This window comes from Lepus europaeus, chromosome 8, assembly GCF_033115175.1.
Source record: "Lepus europaeus isolate LE1 chromosome 8, mLepTim1.pri, whole genome shotgun sequence".
NCBI lineage: Eukaryota > Metazoa > Chordata > Mammalia > Lagomorpha > Leporidae > Lepus > Lepus europaeus.
The window spans coordinates 99,541,919-99,564,270 of NC_084834.1; the positions used below are offsets into that span (position 1 = coordinate 99,541,919).

A 22,352-nucleotide genomic window follows, 5' to 3' on the forward strand; every position below is an offset into this window, starting at 1 on the left:
TATCAATTTTATGCAATGTGTAGGCTCCAGTCTTTCTGTATTCAGAAGCCTGCTGGGGGCACCAGGAACTCTTGCCTTGTGCTAAACACAGGCATGGGTTCAGTGACTACTTGTTGATTGATCTACTAGCTGGCTGATTAAAGTTAGCTATGGCGAAACCTCCAGCCTGGAAGTTTTCTTTCTGATGCTTTACAAAGATAGACAGAAGGCACTTGAGAGTCACACTCTCGCCCTAAGTGACCCTGTGAGCAATTTGCCTTTTGGACTCTTCCAGCAAACAGGGAGCTCCAGCTTTCTTCGCTCAACCTCTCAGCCCAAGCAGATTCCGGCCTCTCTTGCCCCAAGGCTTGCGCTAACTTTCCCTGCTTTTCAATACACTGTGTCCCTGGAAAAAGTGGATCTCTTGGGACCAACGTTGTGGCACAGTAGGTTAAGCTGCTGCTAGCCTTATGGCATTGCTTATCAAAGTGCATTCAGATCCTGGCTACTTCACCTCTGATCTAGGTCCCTGCTAACGAGCCTGGGACAGCAGTGGAAGATGGCCCGAGCGCATGGGCCCCTGCATCCACGTGGGAGACCCGGATGGAGTTTCTGGCTCCTGGCTTAGATAAGTCTTTTTTAAGGCGGCTTGCTCAGTCCAGAGAGTGTCAGTTGCAGGAGCAGGTCAGTGTAACTACTCCTGTGTCAGCGACGGCGACCGACGGCTTCTCCAGGGACTTACAGGGTAAATGCCTTCAGGCCTTGGGATTAGTGCAAATGTGACATCTGCCAGCCTTCAGAGAACACATCTGGCTTAACGGGCAGGAAAGTGATGCTGGCAGGAAAAGATGAACAGCGCAGGCTAACGGCAGCCCAGCCTTCCTTTCCTCCTTCTTTCTCCAAGCCACCTGTGACTCCGCCACAGCAAGCAAGACTTCTCCCACCAGCCATGCTGATGCAACTGGGCTGTGTTTAGGCAAACAGCTGCTAAGGGTGTCTCTCTTCCCTAGGACACAGGGATCTGTCTCGTCCCAAAGACCATGTTTGATTGCTGCTGGGCTGCTCAGTGAACACATGAGGCCAAGAACTGAAGACAGCTCCATGGACGGGGCATTTGTCTTGCTTTAGTGGACATGGTTATGAAAAACCTTTCCCTGGATGTGTTCATTGCAGTGAACGCCACTCAAACCCTTCATTTACTGTCAGGATGCCGGCCTGCAACCCGGCAGCATCCACAGGGGTAGCCAGCCCATCCAGAGACGCACAGGAAGACCAGGAAGGAGAGGCGAGAAGACGGTGGGAAACCAGGCAGAGGCGCAGAGGGCGGAAACACAGTAGAGGGAGCAATAGAGCTCACAGTGGCTGCTAGGATCCAGAGCCAGGAAATCTAAGCTTGATCCCAACTCTGTCCCTTATTAGCTGAGTGACCACAATCAAGTTTCTGAGCCTCTCTGTCTCCTTGTCTGGCAGTTTGAGGGTGATATGACACTGATATGCCACGGACCCTGTCTAAATACTGTGCATACACGAATCCAGTCCTCTGAGTTACAGTTGGGTGCGCACTTGCTTCTTATTGCTGTTGTAATCAATGGCTGCAAACTCTCTGGCTTAAAACAATACAAATTTATCATCTTAGGGTCTTAGAAATCAAGGAGTCCCCTTGAGCTTCCAGAGGAACTCTGCCCCACTGACTAGATTTTTCTAGAATCCGAGGGCTGCCTGCTCACATCACCCCACCACTCTGACCTCTGATTCTATCCTCACATCTCCTTTTCTGTCTTGACCCTGCTGTCTCACTGTTTCTAAAGCACTGGGAAGCAGGCCTGGAACAGGGGAGCCCTGACCTGGGCTCACTCCAACTCTTGGGGCCCTGGGTGTTCCAGATGGAATGGACGGAAGCTGCTTCTGCTTCATGCATGGGGCACCAGCACCCACGTGCAGCTGCCTGTGGCTGGCCTAGGAGTCCTAGTGTCTCCAGGTGCATTCAGAAGGCAGTGTGGCCTTGATAACGGGTTTAGGGTTTGGAGAAAGGAAGGCCTGGATGGGAACCCCACACCTCTCCCTAGGGCGTGGGTCTTGAGTAGGTAGCCAGGGCTTCACTTTTGTCATCTGCAACATGAAGCTAAGACGAGCACCCCAATTCTAACCAACTGTGGGGACCATGCAAGGGAACCTCACTGGTGAACAGTGTGCCAGGAACTGCTAAGACACCAGCAGAGTCAGCAGCCATTTGCATTCAAAAGTCTTTCCCAAAGTTTATAGAAAATGATAATAATGGAAAAATTAATCATGGAATTTTTTTTTTTTTTTTGGCACCAAATCAACCTGTCTTTTCATCCCATGTTTGTTCAGTGAAGTAACTGTTGGTTATTGGGGCTGTGATTGGATGTGAGAACACGTGCCCAGTTGGGTACCCCAGGCCAGCACTTACCGTGACAGGTGCCCTGCTTGTGGTAGAAGCCTTCGCCGCAGCTGCTCTCACAGCTGCCCTCCCTCAGCACGTGCAGGGGGTCCCGGCAGCCCAGGCAGTGCTTCTCCGTCGGCCCCCAGCAGCCTGCGCAGGACTCATGGCAGGCTGCAGGCAAAGAGCAGAGTCAGTGCAGAGCCGGCCACAGACAGGCCTGCCTGTCATTCTTCCCCCAAAAGTCCTGGAATCTATAAGGGGGGTGTCCGCTGACTCCTGCACACACGAGGGAACCTCAAAATGTTCATGGAAAAACGGCATCAAAAGACAATGTACATGTTTCAGAAACTTCTGTGGAGACCTCTCATGTGATGTGCTTACTTCTCCCCAAGAAATGCACCTCCCTCTCAAGGGAAAGAAAAAACAGATCTGTTAGCCAGAAGTCCAGCTTGGGTAAATCCCATGGAACAGAAAGTCAGAGAGAGTTACAGGGAAGGGAATCCCAACGGTGGAGGCAAAGATGGACAGCCGGACGGAATCATACCACTCCCACCTCACTGCCTGTTGCAGTCAAATGATCAAAATAACAGCAGGATAACCACTTCCCACCTTGGACACCATCAGAATCAGCTGGGGACGGAAGCCATTTACCATGGGCCTGAAAAGATTTTATTTAAAAAAATTATTTATTTGAAAGGCAGAGTGACAGAGTTAGCGGAAGACACACACACACAGAGCACACACACACACAGAAAGAGAGAGAGAATCGCTATCTGCTTGTTCACGTCCCCAAAGGCCTCAGAAGCCAGGAGCCTGGAACTCCATCCAGATCTCCCACATGAGTGGTAGGGACCCAAGCATGTGGGCCTTTTTCTGCTGCTGGAATTGGAGCAGGCAGGACTCTAATGGGCACTCTGGTCTGGAATGGGCATCACAGGTGACGGCTTGACCAACTCTGTGCCACAAAGCCCCCTAATGAGGCCTCTCAAGGACACAGCTACCACCTGCCATCCATGGCCCTTGCTCTCGCTCTCTCCCCCTCCTTGCCCCTCAGCCCACATTCTCTCCTCCCTCACACTTCTTGTCTCCACTCCCCCCCCCCCCCGACCAGTAGCAGCCTCCCTGCACAGGTGTCTCCAGGACTCACGAAGCCCACTGAGCTCTCATCTTCAGTTTCTACCCACAGGCTGCTCTTAGACCAGAGTTGTTCGTTTAAGATTCAAAAACTGCCTCCTCTTCCACCATCTGATCTTCCTTACTGTCCTTGCTTGCTCTTCACCTAAGCAGCTCGGCAAAGAGAGACCTACTCTGAATAACTGAATATTTCCAGATTTAGCAATAGCTATCTGTAGGGCTAAACCCACCTGTGTTTCACTGATACACCCTAATTTTTAAAATGTTTGCTTCAGAATAACACAGCACAACCTATTTTACAGAGGCACTGATTGTGACCAAAATTGAAAGAGAGAACGAGTATTGTTGCTGCTTGGGAAAATGAGACTTGGTAACCACACCTTAGCAATTTCTTAGCTAGGTAACCCTTTGAGAATCAAAGAAAAGGTACTTGTATCGCAAACCTCAAGGACCAATCCCACCCTTTGTTGTAAACTACACAATAAAACCTTAATCTTAAATAGTCTCTCCCCCAAGAAGCCCAAGATTAACTAAAAATTGTGTTCACGTCTAGGCGGGCTCCACAGTAAAAAGCAACAGTGGTAGGAGTGGTGGGTGCAAAGCTGGACAGATCTAAACCAGAGGGACAGCAGCCCCTGGATGACTTAGAGCACAGCACCAGCGGTGTGTATGGGGAACTTGCGGCCCTCGTGGCTGGATCTGGTGGGGCACAGTATGGCTCATGGCTGACGACATTACTTGGGACCTGATCAAACTTGACCTGGGAGACCAGAAAGAGAAATCAGAATCTTCCAACAAGACTTATGTATTTATGTATGTATTTGAAAGCACAGTGACAGAGAGCAAAAGAAACACAGACACAGAGTTCTTCCATTCACTGGCTCACTCCGCATTTGGCCGCAATGGCCAGGGCTGGGCCAGGCAGAAGCCAGGAGCCTAGAATTCCCTCTGGGTCTCCCACATGGGTAGGGGCCCCAGCCTCTGAACCATCTTCTACAGCTTTCCCAGGTGCATCAGCGGGGAGCTAATTGGGAAGTAGCGCCATGGGGATTAGAATTAGAGCTCCAAAACAGGATATTGGTGTTGCAAGCACTGACTTAGCATCCTGTGCCACACGTCGGCCCCAGATGCAAACCTTTATCCTAACTGTAACGTGAGACGGTGAATGGGCTCTTGCGGGACAGACACGGGCCTGATTGAGAAAGTGGGGGGAACAGCATGGACTCCCTGTACAGCTCAGGCAAGAGATGAAGTCAGTTTGGATGATTGGAGTGGGAAGGAAAGATGGAGAACAGTTTCCTTACTGAGATTCCATTCTGTGGAGAACTTTAAGCTTCACAAAGGAAGAGCTCATTTCCATTTTGTTAATTCTGTGCCGGGCACACTGCTTGGGTCCTTACAGATACTCCAAGTGACTTCCTTTACACTTCACTCTGTCTTACCTTATGAATGTTACAAGAGTACACTGTCACCACTATTACATAACAGAAGATGTGGATGAAGGATCTCTAACACATCCTCCCCTAAACGCACACGAAGCACGCCATTCATTTATCCAGCCCCGCTTTGATTACGGAATACAGCCAGCGCTTAGAGTGCCTGTCACTGTTGATGCCTTTGTCTCATTTGCTCTAGAGCTGGTCCAAACTGTTGCACAACTAACCAACCAGACAAAAGGCCCAATTGCATTTCCACCAAGGTAGGCAGGGCTCATGTACCAACCCTCAACAGAAGCAGCTACTACGTGCAAGGTGCAACCCTAGCCTTGGGGCCCTCCCCAGGGGCCACAGGTGAGCCGTGTTACCCGAGTGCTGCCACGGGCACACGGGAAGCACGCCATTGCTCTGGTGCTCTGGGAGTAAGCGCCTGAAGGAATGGTGGAAGGGTAGTGAGGCTGAAAAGACGGGTGTGGTGGCTACAGCAAGGCCAAATGGGCCAGGTAGGGACCTTCGAGTTTTGATCCGGCTGGTGGGGACAAAAAGAAGAGTAATTAACTCAAGACATGCTGTAGGGGACACAATGATCTCTACAGGGAGTGTGAGGGGGACAAAACACAGAAGCACAGCTTCCTCGTTCTTCCCAGTGAGCAGCTGGCTGGCAGTGCAGATGCCCAACTAACACCAGTTGTCAAATCTGGAAAATGCTTCCAGAGCAGGTGTCTAGCTAAGAGGTCAAGACATCCACATCCCGCATCAGAGGATCTGGGTTTGAAGCCAGGCTCCTGCTCCTGACTTCAGCGCCCTGCTAACACAGACCCGGGGAGGTAGCTGTCAATGGCGCTAGTAGCTGGGTCCCTGCTGCTCACTTGAGAGACCCAGATGGAGCCCCTGGCTCCTAACTTCAGTTTGGCCCAGCCAGGCCTAGCTGTTGTGAGCTTTGGGGAGTCAACCAGCAGATGTCTCTGTCTCTCTCTTCTTCTCTCCTTCCTCTCTCCAATCCCATAAATAAATAAATATTTTTAAACATAAAACAAAACACTTCCCACCTGATTGGCAAATGGTCGCCGCCTCTTCTCTGCCCCTCTGGCTTCCTCCCAGGGATCCTGGCAAGCACCATGCTCCAGCAAGCAAAAGGTCTAATACAGCCAGGGGTGCAGGCCCCCGTTCTTACCCATGGGAATCTGTTCCTCACGGCTTGTTCAACATTTTTATTTCTTTTTTTTTTAAAGAATTATTTTATTTATTTGAAAGACTGAGTTACAGAGAGAGGTAGAGCCAGAGAGAGAGAGAGGTCTTCCATTCCACTGGTTCACTCCCCAAATGACCGCAACAGCCAGAGCTGAACTGATCTGAAGCTAGGAGCCAGAAGCTTCTTCTGGGTCTCCCATGCGGGTGCAGGGGCCCAAGGACTTGGGCCACCCTCTATTGCTTTTCCAGGCCATAGCAGAGAGCTGGATTGGAATAGGAGCAGCCGGGACTCAAACCAGCACCCATATGGAATGCTGGCACTGCAGGCTGGGGCTTTAACCTGCTACACCACAGCGCCGGCCCCCAACATTTTTCATATGACCCCCAGAGTTGCCAATCAGAACAGCAACCAAACAACAAGCAAGATGACCTCCTTCTACCAACTCAGGGCCGGAAGTCAAACCCCTCACAAGCCGAGCCCTGCTGAGCTTTCCAGCCCTGGTCTTCACATGTGCCAATGCCACAGAGCAGGGTGCACCCATCAGGTGCATGCAAACAAAGGCATGGCAGATTTTTTTTAAAAATTGCTACAGGAAACTCATCCATCAGTTACCTTCTCCATGGGAGCAACCAACCATGAGGTCCTACTCTTAGGACAGATGAAACCGAGGCTGTAACATTTAACTGGAAACACACTGAAGTCCAGATCCACTTGTGATGACCGACACTCCTGCTGCATGTAGAGTATCAGTTGTGACACTGCTCCCATGCCCCTTTCTTTCTCCCATAGGTGACAAAAGGCAAGTTCCATGGTCAGGCGCAATAGCAGACGGGATTTTTATTTCAACATAGACTGTGCAAGTTTCCCCTTCATGCAGTACTCCCGCAGTGTTTTGCAATTTGACTTCAAATTTCTAATACTGAACATATGCTAATGCAGATTATCTCTTCTTGTGGGCTTATTTTACATGTGGCTTTTATTAAATTTGGACTATTATGAAAGAATCAAAGGTCATTCCCTGATGTTTCGCCGTCATTTCTCTTAGTGTTACCTTTCAGATCGCTCAGGGTTCCCATTGTTCATTATGAAAACTGTGGTCATAAATGTTAAACAGGGAAGACTGCCTTCTTCTCTCACATGCAGTAGATAATTTGTTCAGCAGGGCCCCTGATTTCCTGGAGCATAACAAGGCAGGCATTGGCTTGTCAAGCAACGCCTTTCAAAAATGAAAAGGAATGAATTACTTTTCTTTTGCTAACCCTATGTGGAAACCTTACCCTGAAATAAGAAACTTGTTTTGTACTTGATAATTTAGAAATAGAAGATTGCTTTAAAACTTCCTTAACCTATGCTTCTCCAAGAAGAAAATGCAGCCACTTCTCAGAGAAGTGTGAAAAGCACTTCCCAGGGGCCAGCGCTGCAGGGCAGAGGTTTAAGCTGTGGCCTGCAACACCAGCATCCCCTATGAGCACCAGTTCGAGTCCTGGCTACTCCAAATCCTAACCAGCTGCCTATATACCTGGGGGGCAGCAGGTGATGGCTCAAGGACTTGTGCCCCTAACACATACACCTGAGACTAGGATGGAGTTTCAGGCTCCTAGCTTTGGCCTGGCCAACCCAAGGCCATTGTGGCCATTTGGGGAGAAAGCAAGCCTATGGAAGATCTTCTGTAACCACGCCTTTCAAATAAATAATGTGTAAGTCTTTAAAAAAAAAAAAAAAGAAAGAAAAACATCCTATGGCAGTGTGAGTTCCACGAAACCTTTCCAGACCCAACCAGAGGCTCAGAGGCCCCTGGGCTCAGCCTTCAGATCAAACCCTCTCCTTGGAGAAGGGGCCTTGGTTCCTTGTCTTCTCCGTGGTCCTCTGGAATCGGTTTTCAGGGAATTCACACCCTTGATCAGTAGATCTTCCCCCATTCCCCACATACCAGGGAGGCTGCAGCTCAGACTTCCCAAATGCCGAGATGTCTTGGCTCATAACAGCACAGAAACGGCCCCGACGTCAGCGAGCCGCAGGCACGTGGTACGCAGACTGCGTGCCCTCAGTCTGTTTCTTAGCCACTCTGCGACAACTGCCTGCTTGCATTCCCATCTCAGAAACGCCTCCCGAGGACTCGCCCAGGTTTAAGTGTTATCAGAGGCAGCGTACATGTCCAGTAAGAATCTCTCTATGGAGAATTTTTTTTTTCTGTCTTGAATTCAATGCACTGTTTTTGGTTCCCTAACCAGTAAGGTGGGAATAATAAGGATTGTTGGGGGCAGGCACTGGCTTAGTGGTAAGAATGCCAGTCTGGATGCCCACACTAGACTGCCTGGATTTCAGTCCCAGCTCTGCTCCCAATTCCAGCTTCCTGTCAATGAGCATCCTGGAGGCAACAGGTGCTGGCTCAAGAAGTTGGGTCCAGGGCCAGTGCTGTGGCACAGCAGAGCTGGCATCCCATATGGACATCAGTTCAAGTCCTGGCTGCTCTACTTCCGAATCAGCTCCCTCCTACCCAAGCCCCTGCCATTGCAGCCATCTGGTTAGTGAACCAGAGGATGGAAGACCTCTCTCTCTATCTCTCTCTCCCTCTCTCAAATAAAATAAATAAATCTAAAAAAAAAAAGTTGACTCCCTGCTACCCACATTGGGGTGCTGAATTGAGTTGCTCCAACCTAGGCCAGCCCCAGCTATTGCAGGCATCTAGGGGAGTGAACAAGTTCATAGGAACTCTATGGCTCTCTCTCTCTAATAAGTAAAATATGTTTAAAAATAGGGCCCAGTGCAGTGGCATCGTGGGTTAAAGCTGCTGCCTGCAGTGCCTGCATCCCATATGGGCACTGGTTCAAGTCCACAGCTCTCTGCTGTGGCCTGGGAAAGCAGTAGAAGATGGTCGAAGTCCTTGGGCCCTTGTACCTGTGTGGGAAACCCAGAAGCAGCTCCTGGTTCCTGGCTTTGGATTGGCGCAGCTCTGGCCATTGCGGCCAATTGGGGAGTGAATCAGTGAATGGAAAACCTCTCTCTGCCTCTCCTTCTCTCTCTGTGTAACTCTGACTTTCAAATAAACAAATAATTTAAAAAATAATAATATTAGTTGTACCTAATCCCAATTATATGATGAGATAAAAGGCTTGAAAAAAAAAAAAACAGAATGTTGTATGTGATCATATGGATGGCATCAGGAGACCTGGCAGACCTGGCCTTGAGTGGTGTTAAAGGCCAGGTCATTTTAAAGGGAGCAACCTGGGACTGGACAGGACAGGACGGGACGGGAGGGGAGGGGAGGGGAGGGGAGTGAGGGGAGGGAGGGGAGGGGAGGGGAGGGAGGGGAGGGAGGGGAGGGAGGGGAGGGAGGGGAGGGGAGGGGAGACGCCAGCAAAGGAATTTTACTCAGAGGGAGAGAAAGGAAGAAATAGAACCCTTGGGGTTTATGGCAGCAGCTACATCAAAGGAATCCAGCCTCCCCCGAAGGCCTCACACTCAAGCTTTTCCCTGTGACCTCTAGAAAACCACGGAAGTCCTGTTGAAAGTGATTAGAAATAGCGTGGTGGGGTTCAGATGCGGGGTGGGGGGCACTCTTCCCATTGTTTTACCTAAAAAGCTCAATCTCCAGACACATTTAAAAGGACAAATTCAAAGCACATCTGAGCAATCATCAATTCTGATCTTTTCACCACAACCTTCTGTCCCCTACCAGGCTGGGTCTCTGCTCTCCACCTGCTTCCCTCTGCCAACAGAAGGCTTTCCATCCTGAAATGGGAATGCCTAGATCCACATATCATAACAAGTTCAAAACAGAAACAATACAAACACATGAAAAACACATCCAGCCTCATGAATTGCCCGTCTCGAGACCTGATCGCGGTGATGGGACGCACCCACAACAGCGTGCCTGTGTCTGAGGAGCAGTGCACAGTGAGGAAAAGGGCTAGGAAGACAGGAAATACCCTCAGTCATGTTGTGAATGCTGACAACACAACCACACAAAGTAACAAGCATAGACACGACGCATTAGTACAGCTTGTAGAGAGCGGAGAAGGAGAGTGGGAGGAGGGGAGGAGAACACAGGGACAGAAAGGCAGAGGACCAGATAAGGGAACAGCCTGTCCCAGGCCACTGAAGAAAATGGGCCACGAGTGGACGAGTATGACTAATTCAACCTGCTTCATCTACATTCCAACAAGAAGCAAAGCAAAAAAATGAAACAAGAGTCCATTTTATGTCAATCAAATTGACAAATTTAAGAACTGTAATACCTAGTGTTGACAAGGGTAGTGACAAGTAGGCATGCACACATTTCTAGTGAGAGTGTGAATTAATACAACTTCTTAAAAATAGAGCAGTACGTGTCAAAAATTTCAAAATATGTTACAAATACCTAGGACCCAGCAACCGCAAGGCTACGAATGTACACTAATCAAAAATATCTGTCAGAAAATTATAAATCATTAATTAAAGAAACCAAACAGGACACAAAGAAATGGAAACACATTCCATGTTCATGGATTGAAAAAACCAGTATCATTAAAAAGTCAATAGCAAAGTGATTTACAGATTCAGTGCAATCCCTATCAAAAAGATCAATGAAATTTTTCACAGAACTACAAAAACATTACTAAAACTTCTATGAAACCACAAAAAGCCCCCAAATAACCAAAGCAATCTTGAGCAAAAAGAACAAAGCAGGAAACTACACCATTTGACTTTAAAACATATTACAAAGCTATAGAATTAAAACAGCATGATATTGGCATAAAAACAGATCTACAAATCAATGGAGCAGAGTAAAAATCCTACAAGTAAACTCACCAACATTTGTGAGCAATGGATAGCTCATGGATCTTGGACAAAAGTGCTGAGAATGGGCATTGGGGAAATTATCGTCTTCTCAATGAAGGCATTTGGGAAATTGGATATTCACATGTAAAGAATGAAGCTAGGTCCTTGTTCATCCCGTGCCATGTGGAAAAAACCAACTCAAAATGAATCAAAGATAAAAGTGTTAGACCTAAAAGTTTCAAACTTTTAGAAGAAAACATAAGGAAACACTTCAGGAGATTTGAATCAGCAGAGACTTTTTTTTGGATCAGATCTCAAAAGTATAGGACTCAAAAGCAAAAATACACACTTGGGATGTCATCAAAGACATCCAGAGCAAATTAAACAGCCACCAGAGTAGAGACAGACTACAGAAGGAGAGATCTTTTTCAAAGTTATCTGACACAGGGTTAATAACCAGAATGGATAAGGAGCTCAATTCAAATCATCACCATCATTATCCTAGTCATCATCATCACCCTGGGCTAGGCACTGTGGCACAGTGGGATACCCGCATCCCATACTGAAGTGCAGGTTCAAGCCCAGATGGCTTCACTTCAAATCCAACTTCCTGCTCACGTCCAGCAAATGATGACTCAGATGTGTAGGTCCTGCCACCAGAATGAAAGGCCTGGGTGGAGTTCTGGGTTCCTAGCTTAGCCCTGGCCTAATGCTGGCTGTTGTGGGCATTTGCTGAAGATCTCTCTCTCTCTCTCTCTCTCTCTCTCTCTCTGTGTGTGTGTATATGTGTCTGTGTGTTAATCTACTTTTAAGATGATGAAAAATATTAAAAAAAAAAAACTCAATTCAATTAAAAAATGGTCAGTAGATCTAAACAGATATTTCTCAAAGGAAAGTACACAAATGGACAACAGGTACTTGAAAGAAAACCAAACTCTCAACATCACCAATCATCAGGAAAAAGCTAATCAAAACCACAACGAGATATCTCACTCCAGTTAGGCTGGCCGTTATCAAAAAGCTGAAACGTAACAAGTGGTAGCATGGATGTGGAGAAAAGGGACCCCCTTGCTATTGGTGGGAATGCAGGTTAGTCCAGATAGTGTGGAAAATAGTACAGCAGTTCTTTGACCAACTGAAAACAGAACAATCCTATCATCCAGCAATTCCAGTACCAGGCATAGATCTACGGGAAATGAAATCACTCTATTTAGGAGACATCTACACTCCCACATTTATTATAGTACCATTCACAGTAGCCAAGAAATAGAAACAATCTAATGTCCATCTACGGAAAAATGGCTAAAGAAAATGTGGCACATATACACCACGAAATACGACTCAGTCATAAAACAGGATGAAATCTATGTGTGGGCATCGAGGCACAGCGGGCTGAGCATCTGCTTAGGATGCCCGCATCACATATCAGCGAGCCTGGGATCATTTCCTACCTCTACTTCCCATCCAGCTTCCTGCTTCCTGGAAGACAGCAGATGATGGTTCAAGTACTTAGGTCCCTGCCACCGACATGGGAGACCTGGATGGAGTTCCTGGCTCTTGGCTTCGGTATGATACAGCCCTAGCTGTTGTTGGCACTGGGGAGTGAGCCAGAGAATGGATTCCCTCCCTACCCTCCCCCCACCATTCAAATAAACAAAAATAAAGAAAAAGGATAAATCTGGTCACTTGTAGCAAGATAGATGGAAATGGAGGTCACTACTTTTTTATTTTCTTGTTAAGATTTACTTACTTATTTGAAATGCAAAGGTACAAAGAGGCAGAAGCAGAGAAAGGTCTTCCATCCACTGGTTAACTCCCCAAGTGGATGCAATGGCTGGAGCTGAGCCAATCTGAAGCCAGGATCCAGGATCTCTCACATGAGTGCCAGGACCCAATGACTTGGGCCATCTTCCACTGCTTTCTCAGGCCATAGCAGAGAGTTGGATCAGAAGTGGAGAAGCCAGGATTCGAATCAACACCCATATAAGATGCCAGATGGCAGGTAGTGGTTTTACCCGCTACACCACAGCACCAATCCCCAAGGTCACTATTTTAAGTGAAAAAAGCCAATCATGGAAAAACAATTATTGTAATATCTCACTCAAATGCAGAATCTTTTTAAAAGAGAATAAAGACAGGCACTCAGCGGACCAGAAATATTCTTAGAGTCACCCTTTCCGTCTCCTCTGTCACTAATGCTACAACCCAAGCACCCCCCAAGGGTTTGCAAATGTGGTGAGCACCAGGCCTAGCGTCTCAGCTCCCACTAACCCACTGTGACCACTGGCAATCCATAGCTGCTGGGCCTCCCACCCTGGGCTCCCTCCTCAACTCTCCCCTCTGGGCCCTGTTGACCCAAGGGCCATAGACTTCTCCAGTGATGTCTGTTTGTCTAGGGGAACTGAAGAGCCAAAGGAGGGGAGAGTTCGCAGCCTTCCTGGCTGCCCTGGCGCAGCTGCTCAGATCTCAGCAGAGATAATAGCACCCTACTGGTAGCCCCAGGAGCAGTGCAGAAAGGGAGCTAGGGTGCAACAGGGAGAGTGCTGGGGCAGGAACTGGGGGCAGGGGGGCAGAGAGAAAGAATGTATGTCACACAATCTAGCTAAAATAACTAAGAACCCTAGAAACTGGGCAGAGAGCCAGAAGACTTGTCCGTAGCTTGTACTCCGTAGCTAAAATATTCGGGGTGTTCAGATTTGTCAGGACGAACGGGATCTGTCTGGAAGATAAACTCCCTTGCATTTGTGGCGGGCTCTGTCTGCTGGGATGTGATACTTTTGTGCTGTCATCTGTTTCCCGGCATGCCCAGCAAGGGGCTGTAAGCAGCTCACACAAAAGCCAAACACAGCCCAGTCTCCTGCTAAAGCAAAAGTCCCAGGTACAACACCACCAGCTGCTTTTCCCAGCTTCTCTCCATTTATCCTGAACAAGAACAAAGAGAGAGGACTTGGAACACCACCGGTATCTGTCACACTGGCTCCAGTTTACTCCAGAAACCTCTAGTCTAGGAAGGCAATCCTGTGGCTCTCCCTTGGGGATAGGTTAACAAACTCCAAGGATATGACCCCCGTTCAATGACAGTGCACTTATAAGAGTCATTTTTGCATTGCCGAAGAGATATGCAGCTATCTTAAACATGAGGAAAATTAAAGAAGAAAAAGAGTGTGAAAAAAAAAGTTCCTGCAATTTTCCGGAGGCCATGCCTAGCCAGGCATTGCTGACAGGGAGTCAATATAGCAGCTAAATGGAAGGCATGTTCCAGGGAAGCCAAAATCCCAACATGCCTAGCCCTTCCTCTCTTGTCTTCAACATGGAATGGCTTTGCACATTTGGTTTCAGTCAGATGATTCCAGAAAGCTTTGTATGTGTTTAAAAGTACCTGGAATTCAGAAGTACAAGGCATGCCTCTGCTTTGATAACCAGGCACTTCCTATTGTAATCCCTTTTAAAACTGTCTTTAGGGAGTCAGTGCTGTGGCACAGTGGGTAAAGTTGTTACCCGCAGTGCCGGCATCCCATGTGGGTGCTGGTTCGAGTCCTAGCTACTCCTTTTCTGATCCAGCTCTCTGCTATGGCCTGGGAAAGCAGCAGAAGATGGCCCAAGTCCTTGGGCTGCTGCACCTGCTTGGGAGACCCTGAAGAAGCTCCTGGCTTCAGATTGGTGCAACTCCAGCTGTTGTAGCCATCTGAGGAGAGAACCAGCAGAAAGAAGAACTAACACACACACACACACACACACACACTCTCTCTCTCTCTCTCTGCTTTTCTGTAACTCTGCCTTTCAAATAAACAAATAAATAATCTTTTTTAAAAAAAGCTGTCTTTATAATACTGACAGTAATGCATTCATAGAACTACATCAGAGTCCTTGGGCTGCTGCACCTGCTTGGGAGACCCTGAAGAAGCTCCTGGCTTCAGATTGGTGCAACTCCAGCTGTTGTAGCCATCTGAGGAGAGAACCAGCAGAAAGAAGAACTAACACACACACACACACACACACTCTCTCTCTCTCTCTCTCTGCTTTTCTGTAACTCTGCCTTTCAAATAAACAAATAAATAATCTTTTTTAAAAAAAGCTGTCTTTATAATACTGACAGTAATGCATTCATAGAACTACATCAGAAGGTATCTTGTTGACCTACATAGGGACTGTCTTTTGCCAGTGAGGTCACGAGTTCCTTGGCTACACAAGTTGTCTGCCAGGTTCACTCTGTATCCCTTATCTCCAGGACAGGGCCTGGCATAGAGAAAGAGACTCAACAAATCTTTGTTGCATGAATAGAATGCAAGAGACGAAAAAATCACTCGAAGCAACAAGTCTCTTTGCATAAGACAGCAAGTCACTAAGAGACCATAAGTGGTGGAGAACACCCAAGAAAGTCCACGCAGGGGTTAAAAAGCGCAGAACACAACGACTGAAGACTGAACAGTAGGAACGCACTGGGTCCCCAAACTGAAGCTGTGAGCTGCCGGAAGCTGAGACCCACCCCACAAGTCTGGGGTATGGAGGACAGCAGCTTGACAATGAGCACCCCAACAGGGCACGCAGGGTTCCTGCTGGCTGGGGATTTCAGAACAGTAGTTCCACAGGAGCCTCGGCCCAGAGGTCCTCCCTGGGCCCAGTGAGCTGGGCTACGTCATGAGCTGGGATCTCATTTGCTGGCCCATAAGGTCTCACTGCTAGGACCTTGCTCCAAGGGTCAGCCTTCATTTCCGCAAATGACGGGCTGCTCTGCTCAACTACGGTCCCAACAAATAATTAACTTTACAACTTCTGCTGAGGCCAGTTTAAGATCTCAACTGGATCAGCAACCTATCCATGCAGTTTACAGGTTTTCTTAAAAATGTCTCTCCTAAATACACCATGGTATTGGCTAGAACTACAATACAGCATGGGCTGGAAACAAATCACTACAGGTTCTCACTTAACCTAAACATTTAAAGAAAATGAAAGACTTTTAACTTGTAAAGAATACAGTAAACCGTATATCTATATATACTATATATATATGTGTATACACACACACACACACACACATATAGGACATAGAAATTTTGTCCTAAATCAGAGATCAATGGCACAAAAACTCTTTGCTTCTTCAGGTAAGCTTTTTAGTTTTCATTTCCATGCGTTGAAAACTAGAGATAGTGCAATAGTATCAACAGGTACATTTTATTCTCCACATCCTACATGCCAGGTATAATATATTTATTCTTCACAAACACCTTTTCTAATACTCATAATGTGTTAAAGTAGATAATATTATTTTATAGTTGAGGCTCACAGAGTTTAAATGTTTTGCTCAAAACCATATAAAGATACTTCAAAAATTCATATAATGCCAAAAACCATGCATGGGTTTCAATTACTTCCATCGAAATAAAGGCCTTTTAGTTTCATTTTCCATGAACTTTCTAAAAGACTTTCATGTAGAAGCAAGTTGTAGCATTGAGGTTCAGAAGAACCCCACCTCTTATAAGCCTGTAGAACGTTCACAGGGTTCTAAGACTCTTAACTTTTGAAATACAAGACCACATAGCACTCACACAGAGAATGAACTGCACAGGTCCGTGTGAGCACTCCATCTCTGGAATAAATGGTGATGTGCCTTGGTTGTGGGCTCACTGTATAGGCAAAGACTGAGGCTTATTTACATTCACATCCTCAGGACGGAGGCAGGGTCAAAAGAAAATGAATGGGGGGGGGGTGCGGAGAAGACAGAAATCCTAGTCTCCTAATGTCTATGGAAGGCTAATAGGAACCAGGCTCCATACCCTCAAGGAGGTGCATGAATTCACCGATTGCTGCCAATGCTATGAGGTAGATGGTATTGTCCCTGTTTTACGAGGCAACTAAAGCGTGGGGTTAAAGAATATATAAATATGAGAGCCAAGGTTAGAAGCCATGCGGTCTGGCTCTGGAGCCCAGGCTTTGAACCACTGTACCATGCTCCCTCCCCACCACCAGCCTTAAGAATGCAGGCAGCCTTTACCGGGCGTGCACATGGCTCTGTCTTCAGATGTATGTGAATAGCATTGAGCTTTAAACACACAAACCAAACACAGATGCTTGTATTAAAAAAAAAAAAAAAAAGCCTAAATGCCTCTCCTTCTCTACCTAACATCTGCAGTTTTATGAGGTTTCCATTTTAACCCAATCAGTGTGTATTGTTGGTTGTTTTAACTTTACTTCCTATAGGTTTTTGTGTCAGGGATTTTCGTGCACAGTTCAAGGGACCCAGGGGAACTGAATAGAGGTTGATTGAAAAGAGGGGCCAGACAAGCAAGGAAGAGTGCATTCAGGACCTGGAGAGTGCAGTCAGTATCCAGTGTTAGATTTAAGGGGCCGGCACTGTGGTACAGCAAGTAAAGCCTCTATGCCTGTGACGCGGGCATCCCATATGGGTGCCAGTTGAGTTCTGGCTGCTCCACTTCCCATCCAGCACCCTGCAAACACACCTGGAAAAGTAGCAGAAGATAGCCCAGGTGCCTGGGCCCCTGCCACCCACATGGGAGACCTGGAGGAAGCTCCTGGCTTCAGCCTGGCCCATCCCTGCACACTGTGGCCATTTGAGGAGTCAACCAGCAGATGGAAAATCTCTCTCTCTGTAACTTTGCCTTTCAAATAAAGTAAATACATTTTTAAAAAAAGATTTAAGATGACAGTTCCTGAGATGAGATACCAGAACCAGTAGTCTTCCGAAAGAACAGAATAAATCCAGGGCAAGTAGTGTGCAAGAGCCATCCAGAAAGTGTGCAAGGGCAAGCAGCATGGTGGGGCAGGGAGGGTGGACAAGGGACATCGTGCCAGGATAGAGAATGACTACCAGGCTACAGGTGACTAAAAAATGATTGTTAATTCCTGCAAATGGGTCAGAAAAGGACAGGGGGCAGGAATCAAAGAAAAAGCCCAGTTACCAGACCAGAGATCTACAGGGTCCAGAAGAATGGAACAGCATGGGCAGGAGATGTTGACCCAGATCTAGCCAGAGACGAGGGAAGCCTAGTGGTTAAGGCAGAAGCTTGAGCAGCAGGGCTAACATCCAAGGTTTGGGCTCTAACAGTGTGATTACTCTTCCTGCTGAAGAAGAGGCCACTTACACACTGCCCATCTCCAATTTAGGGTGTTACAAAAAGTAGTAGTACTGAGCCTTAAAGGAAAGTGATCAAAGCATCAAATTCCAAAGCTGGGGAAGGCAGGAGAAATGGAGCAGGGATGGGTGCAGGTACACCAGGTGGTATAGAATCACATTATTTTGGGGGCGGCACTATGGTGTAGCAGGTAAAGCCACCGCCTGCAGTGCCGTTATCCCATACAGGAACCAGTTCAAGACCCAGCTGCTCTACTTCCACTCCAGCTCTCTGCTATGGCTTGGGAAAGCAGTAGAAGATGGCCCAAGTCCCTGAGACCCTGCACCTGCATGGGAGAGCTGGGAGAAACTCCTGGCAACACCACTGCACCCAGGGGAAAGGGAAGATGATTAAGGGTCCTTACATATGAGATTCTCTAGGGCCCACGGTTGTGGTACAGTGCATTAAGCTACCACATGCAATTTGAGCATCCCATATTATAGATGCTGGTACATATCCTTGTTGCTCCACTTCCAATCCAGCACCCTGCTAATGCACCTGGAAAAGCAGCCAAAGATGGCCCAAATGCTTGGGCCTCTGCACCCACATGGGAGACCCAAATGAAGCTCCTGGCTTCCATCTGGCCCAGCTCTGGCTGATGAGGCCATTTGGGGAATGAACCAGCAAATGGAAGCCCTCTCTCTCTCTCTCTCTCTCTCTGTGTGTGTGTGCACATGTGCACATGTTTGTCTGTATCTCTGCCTTTCAAATGAATAAAATAAATCTTAAAAAAAAGATGAGATTTTCTGGTAGAACTCAATGTCTCTTTCAGTCCCCTCTGGTTCTCTCCTCTTCCTCTTTGGCTGAAGAGCCATATTTATGTGCTCCTTGGATCTGTTCCGTATTTTCACTCTGCCCTATATTCCACATAGCGAATATGAATATTAATCTGATGATTTCTGTTAATTCATTTCCTCTGCAGTGTTCACTTTCTTTGGGTTTTAATGGATCAATAAAGTGGCAAATTATCCCAGTCATACCATAAATGACCCTGCCAAGAGAAATCAACCCAGAAAAACCTATTGTTACCATAAAATGGCAGGCTTGCTTTTGAAAAGTTTAGCACGTACTGGAAGAGCACTGGCTGATTGGATTGACTTTCAAGGTCACTGGTAAAAAGTCACCAAAAATGGTACAAGTATGAAGGCTCTCAAGGATTCCGAAGCTGAGGACGCTTATTGAGAAAGCTGATTTGGGCTGTCTCAGTGTCAAGACAGGATATGAAAATTGATCACAAATTTTCCTTTAATTTTTAAGATCATCTTCCTCTCTCTCCTCCTCTTTCTCTCCTCTTGTTCTATTTCTCCTCCTTATTTTATGCATAAAAATGCAACCAGCCTGAACTAAAGCAAATTGGTTTAATTCCCTGGAGGGAGCATGAACAAATTTTCCCAGCAACTTTCTACTAGAAGCATTTGTGTGTGGGTATGTGGATGGAATGTGAAGCAGTCAGCTACATAAACCAGTAATCAAATGAAACATTACCCATTTCAAAGTGCCTGAAAACAGCATTAACATCGCCAATTAAAACAGAGCATAGGAGAAAGGAGAATGGAAAAAAAGAAAAGTAAATATGTATGTGATGTGTGTGTGCTTCAGGAGGTGGGAGTGCTATGGTGGGAGGAGTAAGATCTAGGGGGAATTAATCCCCTTTTAAAGGCAAATCTGTCACAGGAGTGCTAGCAGTAGGCCTCTTTGATGGGATAGAAGGAGTACAGCACACATTCGATAATTCCATCGAAGTGAAATTTCAGCAGTTAACCCAAATTACCCAACCAGTAGACACCTATGAAGGCACAGTTTTTTGCATGTACCTTCTTCCAGTCTGTTTTAAATTAACAGGTGTCGAGAGCCGGATAAGCTGCAAACACCAAAGGTCCTTTCCTCTTTAATGGCTGAGCTGTCCACTGAAACACTGGGTCCTGGAGGACCACCAAGAGGTAGGATGTCCTTTCACTCATTTGCCATCTGTTTGGTCAGCCTCTGCTGAGCACTTTGTGCAGCCCTCTTTGCTGAGGCTCCAGAAATCCAGCAATGTTTTACCAGCCCTGGGGGCCTGGTCAAATTCAGACTGGACAAATTCAGAAGCCTGGTTGCCTTCCAGACACTCTTTCCTGGCTGCTTACAGAACAGGGCCTCTGTTCCCACAGCGCTGTGGCATGCACAGTCCTTGGGTTTCCTTTCAAGATGTTTTCCACAGAACCCGGAGCTCTGCCTGGGGTGGAGGGGACCAGCCGCCTCCCCCACGCAGGACCTGCCACGGTCTGGCAGCCCACTCCTCTTATGAACACCATGCACTTGTTCTCCTTTAATTATTTTGCATCCAAATGATTTTCCTGCAAATCTAACCTAGGGCATGAAAGAAAGGAGCACACCGGCTGCCCTGCAGATCGCCCCCTCGCCTCAGTTCTAGATCCCCAGATCTGATCTGGGATTATATTATATTATATTATATTATATTATATTATATTAATATTATATTATATATACTATAGCCATGGCAATTATCTTGATTTGATCATCATACATTGCACACAAGTTTCAAAATATCACATTGTCCCCCATAAAGATGTACAAGTCTCCTGACGTTGCAAGACAGCAATGGCCACAGGTTCCTGGCCTGATATCTAAGACCCTCTAACGGCCCATGTGCCTCTTGAGACACACCTGCCACCACACACCCTGGCTCAGCTCTGGGCACAGCTAATGATCTGTGCTCTTGAAGACATGCTTCAGTTTCTACCCCTCAGCCCTGCTTTCACTGTTCCCCTTTTCTCTCATTTCTGTATTTAACCAATTTTTATATATTTATCCTTATGAATACAAATACTATTAAAAATGGTCAAGTAATAACAACAAATTGAATTCTATTATGACCATTTCCACCTCCAGAGACTACTATGATATTAAAAAGTTCAATGAGATCTTAATTAAAAATATAAAGTTGAGAACAGAAACCACGAGGGATAACTTCTACTGTTCAATGGCACAGTAGGGTGACTATAGTTAACACACATTGCTGTATATTTCAAAGCAGCTAGGAGAAAGGACTTTGCATGTTCCCAATAATAAAGAAATGATAAATATTTGAAGTGATACTATGGCAATTATCCTGATTTGATCATCACACATCATACACATGTATCAAAATATCACACTGTACCCTATATATACATATAATTACTATGCTTACACTTTAAGAATGAATCAGTAAAATAATAGTAGGCATATAAACCTACTGAAGTATATAGATGCCAAAGAAACTTAGTAAGATTGTTAAAACACCTTGTGTCACCTCGCTCTTCCACTGTTCTTTTCATCTCATTGAGAGGCTTATGCAGTCTTCGTATTTGAAAAGCTGCTAACAGCCCCTGGTGGCCCTGGGCCACGTGGCAGAGTGGGATGGGGCAGTTTTCTTAGTGTCTGCCCTGCTGGAGCCCAGCCAGGGATTACCTGCACAGGAGTGGCGGTCTTGATAGAAGCCGTCCCCACAGGTGGCCACACACTGTCCACGCCGCATCAGTAGCGGCGGCTGGCAGGAGGAGCACTCCAGCCCACTGGTACACGTGGAGCATTGAGGCTGGCAGGCTGCCGCAGGCCAAGCCAGGGAAAGAGAAGGAGAACTTGTGATTAGTGCAAGGACGCCACTCTGAAGCCCACTCTTCTGTACCCCAATCCTGAGGTCTGCAGACCACGGGGCACAAGGAAGACAGCGGAGCCACATTAACAGCCACCACTGATACAGCACACAGCTCGCGCCTGGCACTGCTGGAAGCACTCCACATCTACACATGCATTTCATCCTCACGCCAACTCTATGGGGTAGATATCATTAATCCCAGTTCCACAGGTGAGGAACAAGCCCACCCGGAGATAGCTTTTGAAGCCAGGGAGTTTGGCTCAAGGATCCATATTCTTTTTCCTCTTAGCCAACAACCTCCGATATCACTATCAGTCAAGCCTTCTGGAAGGATATCCCTTGCTCCTAATCCTCCCTACGATGGAGATATTATAATTTCCATAAAGGTTGAAAATGAAGACAATGCGAGAGAAAGTAGGAAGAATAATTGTAAAAATAAAAGCAGCAACTCCATACTGAGTCCTGACTATATCCTAGACACTATTCTAAGCACTTACCATGTATTGACACACTTACTCTCACATCAATACTCTGAAGAAGGTACCAGAATTACCTCCAACTTACAGATAAGAATGTTAAGGCACTGAGGTTAAATACTTACAGCAGGATATGAATCTACACACTCTTAAGTGGCTAATTAACCTCATGAATCAAAGATAAGGGGGAAAGTAAGGTT

At 46.7% G+C, this 22,352-nt stretch overlaps 1 protein-coding gene across 1 annotated transcript in view; it reads right to left on the reverse strand.

Annotated features, from left to right (window-relative positions):
• Positions 1 to 22,352, reverse strand: part of FRAS1 (Fraser extracellular matrix complex subunit 1) — a 308,843-nt gene that overhangs the window by 242,671 nt on the left and 43,820 nt on the right. Inside the window, exons 13-14 of the mRNA XM_062198919.1 lie at positions 21,490 to 21,624; positions 2,411 to 2,554 (exon numbers count right to left, since the gene is read on the reverse strand). Of these exons, the coding sequence (XP_062054903.1) occupies positions 2,411 to 2,554; positions 21,490 to 21,624 (279 nt within the window). The remainder of the gene's footprint in view (positions 1 to 2,410; positions 2,555 to 21,489; positions 21,625 to 22,352) is intronic.